Source organism: Stegostoma tigrinum, chromosome 8 (genome assembly GCF_030684315.1).
Source record: "Stegostoma tigrinum isolate sSteTig4 chromosome 8, sSteTig4.hap1, whole genome shotgun sequence".
Taxonomy (NCBI): Eukaryota; Metazoa; Chordata; class Chondrichthyes; order Orectolobiformes; family Stegostomatidae; genus Stegostoma; species Stegostoma tigrinum.
The window spans coordinates 64,990,651-65,009,863 of record NC_081361.1 but is presented as its reverse complement, the minus strand read 5'-3'; the positions used below and the strand labels follow the sequence as shown (position 1 = coordinate 65,009,863).

The following is a 19,213-nucleotide window of genomic DNA, read 5'->3' as shown; positions in this document are numbered from 1 at the left end:
AGCACCCCTTCATCATTTAAGAGCGACCCAATTATGTACCTAATGTTGGCAGGCATGCTTTGAGGTGTCTAGACCATGAACACAAGACTGCCCTCCCTTAACTTTCACTTCATTTTCCTCAGTTAAAACATTCCTTTTTGACCAAGAATGGAGATGCTCTTACTAGTTATGCTGAACAAAAGACATATTAATATTAATCATGTTCACGCTTCTGTGAAGGACCCCAGGAGATTTATCACAGTAAATGCCCTATATAAAGGGTACATTTTTGGTACTGTGAAGAGCAAATTAGTAATTGAACTGTTGTATAAAAATAACTTTTTTTACTGTTTTGATTTCCTCAAAACGTCTTAGTTACGTGCAAATAATTAATAAATCTATTGGTTGTTTGAGATTTTTATGGATTTGCAGTGCCACCTGATATCATTGATACTAAAATAATTTTTCCATTTTAGGAATCCAAATCTGTCCTTAATCTTTTTACAAGGATACGGTAAAACTGCCGTGAAGAACAGGCGCTCCTTCGAAAACGGATTCCCTCAACACAAACACACACAGCAGTAAAGTTCATCAGAACAAACATAACCAACCTCCTCTTCACTGTTTTTGTTCAAGTGGTCAATGCACTTTCATTTACTAAGTTTTGAGGTTATTTGAAAGACTATTGTTGGTACATTATTAATTCATCTCAACACCAAGATGGATGAAAGAAATGCAAAAGGAATGTGAAGTAAAAGGAGAAAGTTCACTTTATATGTATCTATTGTACAATGTGTACAGAAGCTATTTATTGGACTGAGGATGACCTTTGATGCTGTCTTAATGTTTGCATGGAAACAGGAGTGTGGGAATGGATCCAGAAGCACTCCTAATCTTTTATAGTAAAAAAGATGAAAAGTATTTACGTAGTGTGTCTTGGATATCTGAAAAAGGAGGCACATTTTTAGACATTATCCACCCCCATTCTACTGAATCATCTCAGTATTTGCTTCTAGAACTAAGAAATTTAACTTTGTAATTTACATTGCACTTATGTTCACTGAAAAAAATCATTACAAATAGGAGCCATAATTAAAATTAATATTAAACATGAAAGTTTAATTTTGTTCATTCATGAAATGCTCACTGGATCTTTGCTGAGCAGAATTGGCAATTTGTAGGTGGCTGCAGTTGAATCTGAATCAGTGTGTGTGATTTTACTTCCACAGTCAGGTGATTTGTCACTCTGCATGCAAACCAAACATCACTGTTACTGAAGAGCTCCATTAGAACCATCATTTACGCAATGTGGACTGGAAATAGTTAGGCAGTTGGATTAACTTGTATATAAACTGCACTTCCAGCCTGAACAATCACCTTGATATAAATTGGCACAGAAACATTTTGTTCTTTATTGGACCAAGTATGAAGTGAAATGTTAGAAGAAAGTCAAAGTTTTGAGAAGATTTGTAGCTCAGGTTGAGGTTCTGGATGTGAGTTTGCTCGCTGAGCTGGAAGGTTAGTTTTCAGACGTTTTGTCACCATTCTAGGTAACATCATCAGTGAGCCTCCTACGAAGCGCTGGTGTTATGTCCCGCTTTCTATTTTTCTGGTTAGGTTTCCTTGGGTTGGTGATGTCCAATGCAAGAAATGACATCACCAACCCAGGAAATGACATCACCAGCCCAAGGAAACCTAACCAGAAAAATAGAAAGCGGGACATAACACCAGCGCTTCGTAGGAGGCTCACTGATGATGTTACCTAGAATGGTGACAAAACGTCTGAAAACTAATCTTCCAGCTCAGCGAGCAAACTCACATTCAAAGTCAAAATTATGTTTAAAAACAAAATTGGTGTTGCTCCATGACATTTTCTGCCTTTTGTGCCAACAGACGATATACGTTCAATTCAAATAAATGCATTAGTAAAGAGGCTTCCAGTGTTTCAGAACTACCTGTGTTATCAATGGATTTACAAAAAGACTATCTTGGAAACATGGAAAAGAAAAGCAGGAGTTAGACCATTCAGTATAATCATAGCCAATCATCCAACCCTGTTCCTGCTTTCTCCCCATACCCTTTGATCCCTTTAGCTGTCAGAAGTATGTCAAACTCTTGAATATTCAATGCCTTATCCTCAACTGCTTTCCATGGCAGAGAATTCCACAGGCTCACCACTCTGTCGGTGAAATAAATTCTCATCTCAGTACCAAATAGCCTAGCCTGGTCCCAGTCATCAGCAACATCCTTCCTACATTTACCCTGTCTCGTCCTCTTATACATGTCTGGTAGATCAAATCACAACTATAGGGGACACACACACTGGCACTGCCAGAGATACTGCAGCTATCTGTTTACACTAGCCCTATTATTCCTGTTCCCTTTTACCTTATACTCCTTTACATTGACTAAAACACATTTAGGCTGTTCACCACAATAAACATTGTGTAACACACAAGTCTCCAACCCAAGTATAGTGCATTTCTTACTGCCTCAGATGTTCCTTTGATCAAAATTGAAAATAATATTTTCAAGTGAAACTGGATTTTTTTCTACTGCCATTCTTTGAGGCATCGGAGCAGAGGCAATCTAAAGAATAAGTGCAGTACTAGGTATAAGTACGGTGTTACTGCATATTTGTCAATCTTTGTAATTTAGTTCCTGTGCCAGTGCTCTAAACTCTCTTCTCCATTTACCAATTTCATCCTTCTCCCAGGTAACAATCGTAAATTGAGCCAATCTGTTCAAAATTGGTGCCACATATGATCCTGCAATGCATTTTCCTACCCCTGTACTTAGGCCAACACTTGAGGTTTACTTAACCTACTAGCTTTGGTCTGTCTCAACCCATGTCAGTGAAGTCTTCGTTCATGCTTTTACTATCTCTAGACTTGCTCAATCCAACATACTTGGCCGCTTTCCTATATTTTACCCATCATAAGTGCTATCATTCCAGACACAGTGACCCAGCTGTTAACTCAGAGCAATGTCCATTTCCCTTTCACCCGTGTGCATTGATTTACATTTTGGCTCCTGGTCAAGCAAATCTTGATGTTAAAATTTCATCCTTGCCTTGCTCCTCGTCTACTTAGCCTCACCATCTTGTAACCATTTGATATTTATGCCCTATCAATTTTGACCGTTGGCACATTACCAATTATGCAACTGAATCACAGAATTGGTATGGTACAGTATATCCAAATGGCCCATCATACCTGCTCTAGTTCCATTACCTAGTGCTTATTGCTTGTCTTTTTCCCAGATCCCTGCACACCATTTCTATAAAACAATTATCTGATGCACTCTTGAATGTCTCAATGCCTGTGTAGACTTCTCTTCATCATTTTACTTCTTTAAGGCACTTTGTCTAATTTTTTTCTCATCCGGCCTAATATCTGTGAATTAGTCTCATTTTAATTTTATAATGTTCCCGTGAAGCATCTTGGAATATTTCATTACATTAAAAGGAAATATATTGTGCACTTACTGAAACAGTAAAGTATATGATCTAATGTTTGAAGAGATCAAGAAAGCTGTTAGACACCACAGATTGTCTTGGATAAAAGTTATCAACAGCCTACAGATGCTTCAGGGATTGTCCAGGGCAGGAGGAGGAGATTATGCCTTGCTGAACATAAATTAACCTCATCAAAACGATAAAAGGGGAGGTTGACCATTTTAATTTCTGTAATCCAGATATCTAGCTACAGTCCAGATAATACTGCCCCATTGAGGTTATCCAGACTGGAGTTGGGGGGGGGGGGGGGTGGTGGTGTAGATAATATCTGCTACATATTCAGCTCGATGTGAATTGACACACCCAAGATGTGGTTACCTTGTTCAGTAGGATTAATGTCTACATCAGATTTTCCTGAGGTAACACAATGCTAAATGCTAGTCAACTTCTGCACAGTAGCACGTCCACAACTTGGGATATATTTGGCATTTCTCTAGGTCTTTCCAGGAGCTAACTCCTCCTGAATTAGAAGTGCTACTAATTAATTATTAGCCAATGTCAAGCATGATATGTGAATGACTGGCTCTTTGGGGGATTGAGGCCACCAACTGTTATTTTCACTGATAGTGCCTCTAGGCCATCCAAGGACAGCTACAAAGATTTCATTAAATCTGTACTTCCAGTTGGACATCAAGCATTGTAACAGCGTCAGGTGGCCATGTCGTGCACCACTGTGGTTTCATGAAAGAGATTAAAGATATGGAGGAACACAGTCATGAAAAGATTTGAAAGCAAGCATTGGAATTTTAATGTCAGAACATTGCTGACCTGGTCAAGCAAGCTCAGGGTGACTGGGTTATGGGATATGTACAATACAGTCAGTTTGGAACTGTTAAGCTAGGAATTGGCATACAAATACAAAACAGGATTCAACATGCCAATATGTTCTTAAAAATAAACCAAGAACACTCACCATTCATTATTGTCTTCCTCATCAATAAAAACCACCCAATGATGTTCTTGTGTCTGTTAACATACATGAGTAGAGACCCTGAGATTGTCTACTGACCCAGGCTCAAGAGGTACCTGGGCTCTGGCAATCATCAGAAACTTTGGGCATTTCTTCATCGACAAGCTGTGGAGGTGTGTCCCTGATGTGCTTACCAGCTCGTGTTCCCAAGTCTAATCTATAAAGAGAACTCATTGAGGGGAAACTTGGAGTTTGGGGGGTGACGGGTTTAAGCAGGTGACAGCTAGTGCATCGAGCAAGAGTTGAGTTGCTTCTTTCTCAGAAGTATACGTGGAGGGGAAGGTCACCAATACTGGCATCTTCTTGCCAGAGCTTCACTGAGTCTCATTAGTACTTGCTTAAGAGAAGAGGAGGAATTAGTTGCATAAAAGGGATAAAAATTGTGCAAGTTAAAAATGAGTTACCGTTGGTGGTAATGGGACAGCAGTGCATCTCAGCACAATGAAGATCATTCTGTTAGTAGCCAAGGAGATCTCCACATCCATACCCAAGCAGCCACACTTGTTTCTGGTCAAAGTAAGCAGTTCCTCCTACTATGGGGCAAGGAGCCTTATGTCCACCACTCATCACCAGCCCTAGACCTCTCAGTCCAATTATGAAACATGTTTCCCTTGCAATGAGATAAAGAGGGGGATTGAGTAACGTGGAAGTAAATGGGAAGAGCTATTACTGGTGAAGCAGGAGGAGTGGTGAGGTGAATGGCAAGGAAGTGCACAGAGAACAGGTGAAAAGTCATTCACCTTCTCCCTACACTGCCATGCATTCCTTTCACCCAGGACACTGCATTAACCAGGGTGGCAGCCTGGCAGAGTGTAGTGCCATGGCCCCCTTTGTCAGACAAAAGGAAAAAGGATGCCACCCCCCCCCCCCCCCCCCCCCCCACATCACTTCGTATCCCACTACCTTTACCCTGTTGGTGGAGCAGGAAGTGGCTTTGCCATTCTGGCCCACGTCCTTGCTAACAATAGTGGAGCATCAGAGTGTGAAGGCTAGGCATACAGCACCTGAAGTATTGTGGAACTGGGTGTAAATAAGGCACCAGCAGTGTGAACATTGCAAAGTCCTCGCAGGGGCAAGCACTTCTGCCTCTCCTGCCGCATGATTGCCCTGTTTGGCATCCTCCACGTGGAATATAATTACTGAGATAAAGAATATGAGAAAAGTTGACATTGGGCTTAACAGAGTGACAGCCATAGCTCTCACTCGAAGAAACACGGCCAAACAATGGGATAGTTCATTCCAATTTAACTACAGTTTTCTTCATCATCATATGTATCTTGAAAAGTTCAGGTCAGTTTAAAAATAGCTTTGAACTTTCTGGGGTTGACAAGTATTACTATTTGAAACAAAGCAGGGATATTGCACCTATATATAGTGCCTTTGCCATCAACAGCATTCACCTCCTCTCACCCACACTTCAAAAGGCACTGTAGCCATGGTAGGAAAATAAAACTAGTCTCCTGGCTACGATCAGATCTCAACAGGATTTTCTTCATTGGCTAATTTGACCATTCCCAAGTTCACCTCAGTGCTGCTTTCCATTCAACCCCAAAGGAATAAAATCAGGCAAGCACATAGACAAAATCAAGAATTGGAAAAAACAACAGTGGAACAACTAATTACCAAAGCAGCCAACACAACAGAAGCACATCACCTTGTGAAATTGTTTGTATTTTTATCGAACAAGTTTGTTCATACGTTGGGAGCAACGTAACTTTTAAACTTTAATGCAACTAATGGCATAAAACAATTTAATATCACGCAGATAAGAACTAGTTGCATTAGTGGCTAGTTCAAATCTTCCCCCACAATACGTACTCTGAACAAAATCACAAGGCATAAAATGGATTCAAATGAACAATTGTGACTTTTCTTTAATAAAAGTGACGATCATTACTCATTAACTCCTGTTTCTGTCCAAAATTTTTTAAAATCTTCAGCAGGAATTGTGAATATACTGTGCACTTCAGTCTTGAGCAAATCATTTCATGCAATTTGGGACAACAGCACTCGTGTTTTATTGAAATCTTGTGAATGATGTTCACAGTTAAACTCCTCTGCTCAAAGTGGAATTTAGAAGTAGAAAACTTCAAATCCGAATTTGGAAATCTAAGGACAAAGGAAAAATATGTACAGTCTCAATGACACTCTCCCAAAATCACACAGTGCATCACAACTAATGAGCCAATTTTGAAGTATAGTTACCATTATGTAAACAAGATTAAAAACTAACCCACACACAGCGAGCTCCCACGAACATGACATTTTGTTTTATTGTTGCATGGAATGTGGGTGTCGCTGTCAAGGCTATCAATCCCTAATTGCCCTTAAAGTAAATGACTTGCTAGGCTATTTCAGATGGCAGTTATGTTGTGAGTCCAGAGTCACAAGGCAGTTAAGGTTGGAACATTTCCATCACCAAATGACCATGAGTGAACGAGATGGGTTTTTACAACAATGGTTACATGATCATCATTAAACTGGCATTTAACAAAACATACAATTGATCAGTTTTGCTGGTATTGAGTGATCATTACTTGTTCCAGATCATAGAATCCCTAGAGTGCGGAAACAGGCCTTTTGGCCCATTGAGTCAATACTGACCCTCAAAAGGCATCCTGCCCAGACCCAACCCCTACATCTTATCCCTGTAACCCTCCATTTCCAGTAGCTAACCCACCTAGCCCGCACATCCCCAGGTACCATGGGCAGTTTAGCATGGCCAATGCAGCTAACCAGCACATCTTTGGTCTGTGGGCGGAAACTGGGGCACTCCAAGGAAACCCATGCAGACACAGGAAGAATGTGCAAACTCCACACAGACAGTTGCCCGAGGCTGGAATTGAACGCATTATCCTGGCACTGTGAGGCAGCAATACTAATTATTGAGCCACCGTGCCTCCCAATGGGATATTGGATAACTCCACACACCAGAGAACAGACTTGTTCTTCTTCAGTGAGTGCTATGGAAATTTTTGGTGTTCGTTTGATCAGGCAAATACTCTCAGTTTAACATGCTGAGGTGTTTTTTAAAAATTTCTTTGACGAAATGTGAGCATCACTGGCTTGATTAGCTTTTGTTATCCATACCTAACTGCCCTTAAAAGGTGGTTGTTAGCTGCCTTTTAGCCATTCCAGTCCACGTATCTTTTAGTAATTAAGAGGATGTGGGAATTCCAGTGAACAGCTTCCTTGAACTACTGCAGTCTGTATGTTGGAGATCTTCTCAATGCTTTTAGGAAGAAGTTCCAGGATTTTGATCAAGTGACAGTGAAGGGGCAGCAATACAGCTCTAAGTCAGGGAGGGGAACAGGTAGGTGTTGGTGCTCTTACACATCTGTTACCCTTGTCCTCTTGCAGCATGGGTTGACACCTGGGACTTTGATGTTGTGGCCATTTTGGAGACATAGATGGAGCAGGGACAGGAATGGTTGTTGCAGGTTCCAGGGTTTAGATGTTTCAGTAAGATCAGGGAAGGTGATAAAAGAGGGGGGGGGTTAGTCAAGGACAGTATTATGGTGGCAGAAAGGACGTTTGATAAGGACTCATCTACGGAGGTAGTATGGGCTGAGATTAGAAATGAGGAAAGGAGAGGTCACCCTGTTGGGAGTTTTCTATAGGCCTCCAAAAAGCTCCAGCGGTGTGGAGGAAAGGATTGCAAAGATGATTCTGGATAGGAGTGAAAGTAACAGAGTAGTTGCTATGGGTGGACTTTAACTTTCCAAATATTGACAGGAAAAGCTATAGTTCGAGTACTTTAAAGGGGTCACTTTTTGTCAAATATGTGCAGGAGGGCTTCCTGACACGGTATGTAGATAGGCCAATGAGAGGCGAGGCCACGTTGGATCTGGTACTGCGTAATGAACCAGGCCAGGTGTTAGATCAGTAGGTGAGCACTTTGGGTGACAGTGACCACAATTCGGTTATGTTTACTTTAGTGATGGAAAGGGATAGGTATATACCGCAAGGCAAGAGTTATAGCCAAGGGAAAGACAATTATGAGGCGATTAGGCAAGATGCACAGGATGAGGAAGGAAACTGCAGGGACTGGGCACATTTGAAATGTGGAGCTTATTCAAGGAACTGCTACTGCATGTCCTTGATGAGTATGTAGCTGTCAGGCAGGCAGGCAGGAAGTGGTCGAGCGAGGGAACCATGGTTTACTAAAGAAGTTGTATCCCTTGTCAAGAGGAAGAAGGCGGCGTATGTAAAGATGAGCCTTGAAGGTTCAGTTAGGGCGCTCGTGTTAGCCAGGAAGGATTTAATGAGAGAGCTAAGAAGAACCAGGAGGGGACACGAGAAGTCTTTGGCAGATAGGATCAGGGAAAACCCGAAAGCTTTCCACGGATATGTCAGTAATAAAAGAATGACAAGAGTAAGATTAGGGCCAGTCAAGGACAGTCATGGGAAGTTGTGCGTGGAGTCCAAAGAGATAGGAGAGGTGCTATATTTTTTGTCAATATTCACACAGGAAAAAGACAATATTGTCGAGGAGAATACAGAGATACAGGCTATTAGACTAGATGGGATTGAGGCTCATAAGGAGGAGACAGCAATTCTGGAAAGTGCGAAAATAGATAAGTCCCCTGGGCTGGATGGGATTTATCCGAGGATTCTCTGGGAAGCTAGGGAGGAGATTGCAGAGCCTTGGGCTTTGATCTTTATGTCGTCAGTGTCTACAGGAATAGTGCCGGGTGACTGAAGGATAGCAAATGTTGTCCCCTTGTTCAAGAAGGGGAGTAGAGACAACCCTGGTAATTATAGACCAGTGAGCCTTACTTCGGTTGTGGGTAAAGTGTTGGAGAGTATTATAAGAGATAGGATTTATAATCATCTAGAAAGGAATAAATCGATTAGGGATAGTCAACATGGTTTTGGGAAGGGTAGGCCCTGCCTCAAAAACCTTATTGAGTTCTTTGAGAAGGTGACTAAATAGGTGGAAGAGGCTAAAGCTGTTCATGTGGTGTATATGAATTTCAGTTAAGTATTTGATAAGGTTCCTCATGTAGGCTACTGCAGAAAATATAGGGGTATGTGATTGAGGGTGATTTAGTGGTTTGGATCAGAAATTAAGATGACAGAGGGTGGTGGTTGATGAGAAATGTTCATCCTGGAGTTCAGTTACTAGTGGTGTACCGCAAGGACCTCTTTTGGGGTCACTGCTGTTTGTCATTTTTATAAATGACCCGGATGAAGGCATAGAAGGATGGGTTAGTAAATTTGCAGATGACACTAAAGTCGGTAGAGTTGTGGATAGTGCGGAGGGATGTTGCAGATTACAGAGGGGCATAGATCTGCTGCAGAGCTGGGCTGAGAGGTGGCAAATGGAGTTTAATGCAGAAAAGTGTGAGGTGATTCATTTTGGAAGGAGTAACAGGAATACAGAGCACTGGGCTAACGGCAAGATTCTTAGTAGTGTGGATGAGCAGAGAGATCTCGGTGTCCACGTGCATAGATTTGTGAAAGTTGCTACCCAGGTTGATACGGTTGTTAAGAAGGCGTATGGTGTGTTAGGTTTTATTGGGAGAGGGTTTGAGTTTCAGAGCCATGAGGTCATGTTGCAGCTGTACAAAACTCTGGTGCGGCCACACTTGGAGTATTGCGTACAGTTCTGGTCGCCGCATTATAAGGAGGATGTGGAAGCACTGGAAAGGGTGCAGAGGAGATTTACTAAGATGTTGTCTGGTATGGAGGGAAGGTCTCATGAGGAAAGGCTGAGGGACTTGAGGCTGTTTTCATTAGAGAGAAGAAGGTTAAGAGGCGACTTAATAGAGACATACAAGATGAACAGAAGATTAGATCGGGTGAACAGTGAGAGCATTTTTCCTCAGACGGTGATGGCTAGCATGAGGGGACATAGCTTTAAATTGAGGGGTGATAGGTATAGTATAGATGTCAGAGATAGGTTCTTTACTCAGAGAGTAGTAAGGCATGGAATACCCTGCCTGCAACAGTAGTAGACTTGCCAACTTTAAGGGAATTTAAATGGTCATTGGATAAACATATGGATGATAATGGAATTGTGCAGGTTGGATGGGCTTCAGATTGGTTTCACAGGTCGGCACAGCATCGAGGGCCGATGGCCCTGTACTGTGCTATAATGTTCTATATTCTGTGGCCAAGATCTTGGACTTCAAAGGTGCTCTTTAAGGGGGCTTGGTGAATTGTTGAAATGGATCTTGTAATTGCCACTGTGCTGTGAATTGGATGGAGTATTTGCTAAAGGCCTTAGATGGATGTCAATCAAAGTTTGCTTTGCTTTGGCTAGTGTTATTGGAATCAAGCAAGTGAAGACATGTCATCACACTCCTGCATGTGCCTTTGAAGATGGTGAGGGATTAAAGGATGGTAATGTTATTGAGTGTCAAAGTATAATGATAAGCTTTTCTTATGTTGGAGATAGTTATGATCTGGCACCTAATTCTCTCTTGCAATCTGGCTGAGAGGATGGCTGAGCTTTCTGAAAAGAGACATGAAAACTATACAGTTCTTCAGCACATGGGCTCAAATGGAGAGTGTGTAAAGTCAGTATTATCTTTGGCTTCAGATTTATCCTACCTCCCTGAGAGGTGAGTGATCTTCATAATACCCTCCACAGTGACAGTCAACTGACAGAAACTAACTGTCCCAAATTGAAACCATTTGGCACAGAGCTTACCAGAAAACATTTTCAGAAAATCACAGTTGAGAGTTTATAATAAATTATTACCTCCACTTTTTGTTAGGCATCTGACCCAGGATATTGCCTGATAAGTGGACTTTTCAATTATTCGTACGTACTTGATCTATAAAAATGAAAATGTGCTAAGTGAACCTTTCATATAAGGCAATAATATAATATTTGAAAAAACATTAACATTCTTAATGTTGGACAGCAGTTACAAAGAAAAATCATATGCTTGTATATAATCACTTTCCTATCAAATAAATCAATTTAGAACATAATCCCAACCTTCGAATCTACCTCCTATTTCACTAGTAGAAAGTTTTCCATTTCTTACATTAAAGATTGTTTATAATCTACTGAGCGAGATTGTGAATTCTTGGATATATATATTCTGCTCAAGCAAGACTGACAAAGCTCATTCACTTGGGATATTGTTAGAAGTGAGTTAATGAGAAAACAAGCAGAGAGAGCAAAAAAAGAAATACAGAGAGAAAAAAAACCTAACAGGGAAAAAGGGGGAAGATACATCATGAATTTGGTTGGATTTGGACTCAACACAGCACTGGGATATATCTTTGGCTCTCTACATCAACTTTAACTAGAATGTGGGTTTTCTAAACATGAAGCCAAACTTGGACTCGGTTGTTTCAGCTGCTGGAGTCCGAGAGAAAGCAAGAGGGCAGCCGGGAAGGTAAGCTTTTTGATTATAAAAGTCTAACCTCGCATGACTGCGGTCCTTCAGTTGTTTCAGCGTCGGGAGTCCGGGAGAAAGTGTGAGGGCAGCTTGGGAAGGTAAGCTGCCACCCAGTAAATTTGGGAGTTAAAAAAGAAGTCTTCAAGGGTCATAATCTCTGGATTGCTCCCCAAACCACGTGCAAATTGGCATAGGGAGGCGAGGATCAGGGAAGTAAACACATTGCTAAAAGAGTGGTGTGGGCAAGAGGGTTTCCTTTTCATGGGGCACTGGCATCAGTTCTGGGACAGGAGGGATCTATACCGCTGGGATGGACTCCACATGAACAGGGCCAGGTCCAGTGTTCTGGTGAAAAGGGTAAATAGGGTGGTCGATAGGAATTTAAGCTAGTTAGTAGGGTGGGGGTGGGAAGGGAGAAGTGACCGTAGAGGGAGAATAACAATTAATGTAAGGCAAAGCAGCAGGTTAGCAGGTGATGAGGAAGCTTCAACTCCATTGAAAATTAGGAAACAAGTTAAAAGGGAAGGAGAACTCCTTCAAAAAGAATTCAAAAACAAGATGCAAAAACTGGCATAAGGGCACCTTATCTGAATGCTCAGGAGTATTTGAAACAAGATGGATGAGTTGATGGTAGAAATCATGGCAAATGGGTATGATTTAGTAGCCATTACAGAGACATGGTTACAGGATGGTCATGACTAGGAGTTAAATATCCAGGGGTATCAAACTGTTCGGAAGGACAGACAAGGAGGTAAGGGAGGTGGTGTCGCTCTGATTTTTTAAGGATAATATCAGAGCGATAGCGAGAGATGATATAGGTTCTACTGAACAAAATGTTGAATCCATTTGGGTGGAAATTAGGAATAGCAGGGAGAAGTAGTCACTGACAGGTGTGGTCTATAGGCCACCAAATAGTGACATCGTGGTGGGCGGGCAATAAATATAGAAATAGCTAATACATGTACAAATGGTACAGCAATTATCATGGGGAGTTTTAGTCTACAAACTGATTGGTCAAACCAGGTCGGTCATGGCAGCCTTGAGGAGGGGTTCATAGAATGCATCCGCAATAATTTCCTTGAACAATATGTAAAGGAACCTATAAGGGAGCAAGCTGTCCTAGATCTAGCCCTGTGTATGAGACAGGAATAATTAATGACCTCACAGTTAGGGGTCCTCTCGGAAGGAGCGAACACAGTGTGGTCGAATTTAAAATACAGCTCAGAAGGTTAAATCCTGTACCTATGTCCTGTGCTTAAATAAAGGAGACAATGAAGGAATGAGGGAGGAGTTAGCTAAGGTAGAATGGGAACAAAAAACTTTATGGTGGGTCAACTGAGGAACTGTGGAGGACTTTCAAAATGATTTTTCACAGTGCTCAGCAGAAGTACAGTGATAAGGAAGAACTGTAGGAAAAGAGACAGCCAGCCATGGATGTCTAAGGAAATAAAGGAAAGTATCAGATTGAAAAAAAAACGTACAAAAAAGCAAAGAGTAGTGGGAAACTAGTAGATTGGGATATCTTTAAAGGCCAACAGAAAGCCACAAAAAAACGTTATAAAGAAAAGTAAGATAGATTATGAGAGTAAACTAGCTCAGAATATAAAAACAGGCAGCAAAAGTTTCTATAAATATGTAAATCATAAGAGTGACAAAGATAAACATTGGTCCTTTAGAGGATGAGAAGGCCAATTTATTAACTAGGAACGAGGAAATAGCCGAGACATTAAACAGTTATTTTGTGTCGGTCTTCACAGTGGAGGACACAAATAACATGCCGAAAACTAATGGCAAGTAGATTGTAGCAGGTAAGGACCTGGAAACTATTATCACTAAGGAGGCAGTGCTGTGAAAGCTAATGGGGCTAAAGGTAGACAGGTCTCCTGACCCTGATGAAATGCATCCCAGGGTACTAAAAGAGGTGATGGAGGAAATAGCAAATGCACTAGTAATTATTTACCAAAATTCACTGGATTCTGGGGTGGTTCCCACAGATTAGAAAACAGCCAATGTGACACCACTGTTTAAAAATGAAGTAGACAAAAAGCAGGTAACTATAGGCCAGTTAGCTTAACTTCGGTAGTGGGGAAAATGCTTGAATCTATCATTAAGGAAGAAATAGCAAGACGTCTGGGTATAAATTCTCCCATTGGGAACACCCAGCATGGGTTCATGAAGGGTAGGTTATTTTTGACGAATTTGGTGGAATTCTTTGAGGACATTACTTGCATGGTGGACAACAGGGGAACCTGTGGACGTGGTGTATTTGGATTTCCAGAAGGCAGTTGACAAGGTGCCACAACAAAAACTGCTACATAAGATAAAATTACATGGTTAACACACAAATGACAGAGTTGGAATTAACAGGTCATTTTCAGGTTGGAAAGATAATGGGACCTGGGTGTTTTTGTACATGAAACATGTAGAGTACTCTGTGCAGATCTGATCCCTGCAATCAAGGATGGATATACTGGCATTGGAGGCAGTTCAAGAAAGATTCGCAAGAAAGATTTCTGGGATTTTAACTTATAAAGAAGAGCCAAACAGGTTAGGTCTTTAATCATTAGCGTTTAGAAGAATGAGGACGATCTTAGTGAAACATACAGCATTTTGAGGCAGTGTGGCAGGGTAAAGGTGGAGAAGATACTTACACTGGTCAGGAAATCTCAAACCAGGAGACAGGTACAAAATAAGGGATCACTCATCTAAAACCGAGATGTGAAGGAATTTCATCATCTAAAAGGTAGTGACAGTCTGGGATCCTCTACCCTAGTGTGTTCTGGAGACTAAATCACTGGAAGTATTTAAAGAGGTGATAGTTAGATTTGAAGAGCTGGCAGGAAAAGGAGGTTGAGGCCTTCGGTGGAACAGTCATGATCTTGTTGAATCTAGGGCAGGGTTGGAGAAACAAATGGCCTCCTCCTGCTCCTGTCTCTTACACTGTTACTGAGGTTAGTTAATGTTACATTATACATCCCTGGTTGGTATGCTTCCTTTGTACAGCATGTCCGCGGTTCCAAAGGTCTTGAATGTGTTACGTTCTAAACAACATTTATTATTTTTGTCAATACTTTCAGGAATACCATTTGAACTCAAATAGACATCCAGCTGTTTTTAAATAAATACACTAAATGAGCTTCAATTAAATCCATGTCATCTAATACTCTTGGGGATTAAAAGCGATAAAAATCCCTTGTTTGTTTGCGTTTAACTGAAGACAAAATATACCTGCAATCCTGACGCTGCTAGGTATTGGATTTTGAACTTCACTCTGATTGGAGGTTTTGCTTCAGGTTCTTCTGCCTTGACACTTGGCAGTCCCAGATGGGCCTTCATCATAAATTCTTTTCCTCCCTGAATTAATAATGCAACAAGTCAGTAAAAGTCGATAATCAGAAGTTTAATTGACAGCTTTTATTTTCTGTGCCAAGAAGGGCAAATCATGGGGGTGATCGCAATTTTAAGAGCTGAGATTGTGAGCCTGATGCGAAGAAGTCTGGAGGCCTGTTTGTATACAGGCATTTTTAATGAGGTTTTATAACCCCTTAAGTGAGCAAACGGAGGTTAGTAGTTTAGTGCATTTAAAGAAGGTGGAAAACAAAACCGTGCTGTTGCCTTGTGACAGGGATGAAGTAGAATCCACGAGGGAGAATATGGGTGAGGGCCGGGGCCTGTAATCCTGCAAGACTGTTGGAAACTCAGTAAAGAGAACTTGTATCAGGGACAATGGGAACTGCAGATGCTGGAGAATCCGAGGTAACAAAGTGTGGAGCTGGATGAACACAGCAGGCCAAGCAGCATCAGAGGAGCACCTAAATGTCCATCCAACTCCACACTTTGTTATCTTTAAAGAGAGCTTGTGTTTTCTTTGAAGTTTTAAAAGATAGAAGGCTTTCAGGCCCTCAAACGTAGCACTAGAAACAAATTTTGGAGGAATACACACTGACTGATTGTTTCATGTAGTAAAACACAAATAACAGGAATGACTGATACCACTCACTAACAGACTTTATTGACAACTGCAGTGGTCAGGAATTTTTAGTTAAATGTACCCAGAACAGCACTGCCCTTTTCAAATAACCAGTCACAATGTCCTTTTTTAAAAAGTTACAGTTAGGCTTTGTGACTTTTATCTGAATCTGCAAAAAGTGGCAATTAAATTACTGATTTATGGCAAAAGTCAATAGTTCAATAAATAATTTGATCATGGTTTGTCACAGCATGACCATTTCTTACAGGTCAACAGGGACCATCCGAGAAAAAAATTATTATAAAGATTTTCTGGATTCAGAATTTTGGGCAGGTAACACTGCAAGGGCCCGGTCCACAAACGTTGACAATGGAACTAAAGCTGTTTGAAATTTTTCACAGTAATGAAGATGTTAACACAATGTTAGTTGACTCACAAATGTCAACATATCCTCATACAAAATTAGAACTGTAACTCTAAAGAAATCTCAACAAATGTGAGGTGTTACATTTTGGTAGGGCAGATGAAGGCAAGACTTGTACACTTAATAGCAAGGTCCTGGGGACTGTTGCTAAACAGAGACCTTGGGGTGCAGGTTCACAGTTCCTTGAAAGTGCAGTCGCAGCTACACAGGGTATTGAAGGTGGCGTCTGGCATTCTTGCCTTTACTGGTCAGTGTATTGAGTATATGAGTCGGGAGGTCATGTTGCAGCTGTATAGGACATTGGTCAGGCCATGTTTGGAATATTGTTTTCAATGCCGGTCTCCCTACTATAGGAAAGACGTTGTTAAACTTGAAAGGGTTCAGAAAAAAAATTTACAACTTTGAAGCTATAGAAAAGGCTGAATAGACTGGGGCTATTTTCCCTGGAATGTCAAAGACTGAGGTGTGACCTCATAGGAGTTTACAAAATCATGAGGAGCATGGATAGGGTGAAAAGCCAAAGTCTGTTCCCCAAGGTAGTGAAGTCCAAAACTAGAGAGCATAGGTTTAAGGTGAGAGGGGAAAGATTCAAAAGGGACCTAAGGGATAACTTTTTCGTGCAGAGAGTGGTGCATGTTTGGAATGAGCTGCCGGAGAAGTGGTGGAGGCGAGTATAATTACAACATTTAAAAGGCATTCGGATGGGTAGATGAATAGGAAGGGTTCAGAGGGATATGGGCCAAATGCTGTCAAGTGGGATTAGATTCATTTAGGATGTCTGATCAGCATGGATCTATTAGGGTCTGTTTCTGTGCTGACATCTGTATGACTCTATATCCATTATTCTTCACAAGTGCCCAATTTCAGTTTTTCAATTGGAGAAGTGACTAAACAGGCAACAGTGCTTCTATAAAAGGGAATCAAAGGAAAACTGAGAACAGCCTTGTTGATGTTACTCCTGTCACTGCAGGAATTATGTTGTTCTGTACGTGAACGTCAATGTGTGAATAGTTCTGTATAAAATTGTCCACACATAAGCATACTTGCACCAGGGGTTAATGACAGAAAAGAACCAAAACTCAAAAGTGTTCAGTATCTTTATAAAGCTTGAATTCTTTCTGAAATTAAGAGAAATAAAAATTGAAAATGTTTTACTTGAAACAATTCCTCTTTAATGACAATCATCTGTAGCCAGCTATCAAATTGCCTCTTAGTCAGGTCAGTTTATTGGCGACAATATGTTTTATAATGGACTTACCTGAATAGAATTTATAGACCAGATGATAACACTGTCCTCAGGTACCCATTCTATGCAACCTTTAGCTGTACTGAATTTTGGAGATGAGGCATCAGTCGGGACAGGAATGATGATGGCAACATCTGTAGCAGTCAGACGCTCTTTAAACTTTCCTTTAACCTGCAACATCATAGATATAGTCAACTGGAGAGGAACTTACTTTCTGAGTCATAATTGATACATTTGAGTAAGGACCTAATTTAATGGCTCAGTGAGTAATAACTACTTGTAATGGCGCGGATCCTCACAAACCAGAAAAATTCCCTTTCAACCTCTGACCTTATTAGGTTATTTACTAAGTTTAATGCATAATTTTTTCAACCATTTAATTGTAATACCATTTTTATCAAATTGTCATGTTTGGGACAGTATTTTTAAATTTAGGGCAATGTGAACAGGGCTGTTTTCCGGTCAACCTGGATGAAACAAAACAAACTGCCGGTGAAACTCTGCAGATCTGAGGCACTTGTGGGGAGAAAGCATTGTTAACGTGTCAAGTCCAGGGATTCTTCATCAGAGCTGAGTGAATCTGCCAGAAATTGCAGTTTTGGGTTTCAGGTCTCCAGCATCTGCAGTTCTTTGTGTTATTTTAGTAAACCTGGATGGTTTGATTGTTAGTGATGAAAGGAAAACTAATATAGTTTCACAGGGAATAGGTACATTACATTAAAGTGCTGAGACAATGGCAGCAGCCTGTTAAAACAAAATCCCAAAAAGGTATTGGTTTTATACAGCAAAATATTGAGCTACTTGTCAGATGAAGAAGAGTTAAGATCAATAACAACTTATCAATCTTTCTAGAACAAAAACAGAAATTTCTGGAAAAGCTCAGCAGGTCTGGCAGCATGTGTGAAGAAAAATCAGAACAAACATTTTGTGTTTGGTGACCATCCCTCAGAACTAATGTTTTCTTCACAGATGCTGCCAGACCTGCTGAGCTTTTCAGCAGCTGTTTTTGTTCCTGATTTACAGCATCTGCAGTTCTTCGGTTTTTAATTAATCTTTCTATTTGGATACAAGGCTAATGTCTTTCATGATGCTATGAAGAGGAAGTCTGAAGAAGCCATTCATAAAACTCAGTTTATAGGATTGTCCAAGAATAGCTACACATGTCATACTGTTTATAATAGACCTGGATCAAGCAAAGATGGAGGCGCTAGGGGCCATAAGAGTCTTGACAGTTTGCAATGCAAGAGTGAGTGGAAACTCTCCCACTGACTGAAAAGATCAAATTTGAGGGGAGTTAAAATAAGGCTAGAATAATGTGCCTCTAGTTGAAGCTAGATCAGTTTCTGAGAAAATAAAGCCTCGCCATGAAAGAGTTCTAAAATTATGAGCAGAATGAGAAAAGAACAGGAAAAAACATCCTCAGAAGCCAAAAAAGTCACCATAGCTCAATTCTAGGAAACTTGAACATCTACATTCAGTGAAAACTGACAAACTATTTTTAGGTCTGGCTAAAAATAACATGAGCAGTATTCAATTCTTTACTTTAAATTATAAGTTGTCTAATTTCACTGACAGTGGATGGCTGTAATTTTCACCCTCGGAGTGATGGGTTTAATTTTACAAATGCAAGCAGTAAGCTTTCAGTATTTAAAAATGGAAAGGCTGGTTTATTATTCATGTTTGTCCTAAAGATTACTAAAGAAACCATGCCTCATTCACTCTTTTGTGTATACACACACACACACA

At 40.7% G+C, this 19,213-nt stretch overlaps 2 protein-coding genes across 8 annotated transcripts in view; one reads left to right on the top strand and one right to left on the bottom strand.

Moving 5' to 3' along the window:
• Nucleotides 1-1,106, top strand: part of LOC125456558 (fizzy-related protein homolog) — a 53,914-nt gene extending 52,808 nt beyond the window's left edge. For all 4 annotated transcript variants that reach the window (XM_059647948.1, XM_059647946.1, XM_059647947.1 and 1 more), the window contains one exon: nucleotides 456-1,106. In XM_059647948.1, coding sequence (XP_059503931.1) covers nucleotides 456-497 — 42 coding nt within the window. In that variant the 3' untranslated portion in view covers nucleotides 498-1,106. The remainder of the gene's footprint in view (nucleotides 1-455) is intronic.
• A 4,261-nt stretch (nucleotides 1,107-5,367) lies between these two features.
• The window catches only part of LOC125456058 (AP-1 complex subunit mu-1-like), a 48,337-nt gene continuing 34,491 nt past the window's right edge, over nucleotides 5,368-19,213 (bottom strand). For all 4 annotated transcript variants that reach the window (XM_048538721.2, XM_048538722.2, XM_048538723.2 and 1 more), the window contains 4 exons: nucleotides 17,480-17,638; nucleotides 15,056-15,181; nucleotides 11,176-11,251; nucleotides 5,368-6,575 (listed from right to left, as the gene is read on the bottom strand). In XM_048538721.2, coding sequence (XP_048394678.1) covers nucleotides 6,556-6,575; nucleotides 11,176-11,251; nucleotides 15,056-15,181; nucleotides 17,480-17,638 — 381 coding nt within the window. In that variant the 3' untranslated portion in view covers nucleotides 5,368-6,555. The remainder of the gene's footprint in view (nucleotides 6,576-11,175; nucleotides 11,252-15,055; nucleotides 15,182-17,479; nucleotides 17,639-19,213) is intronic.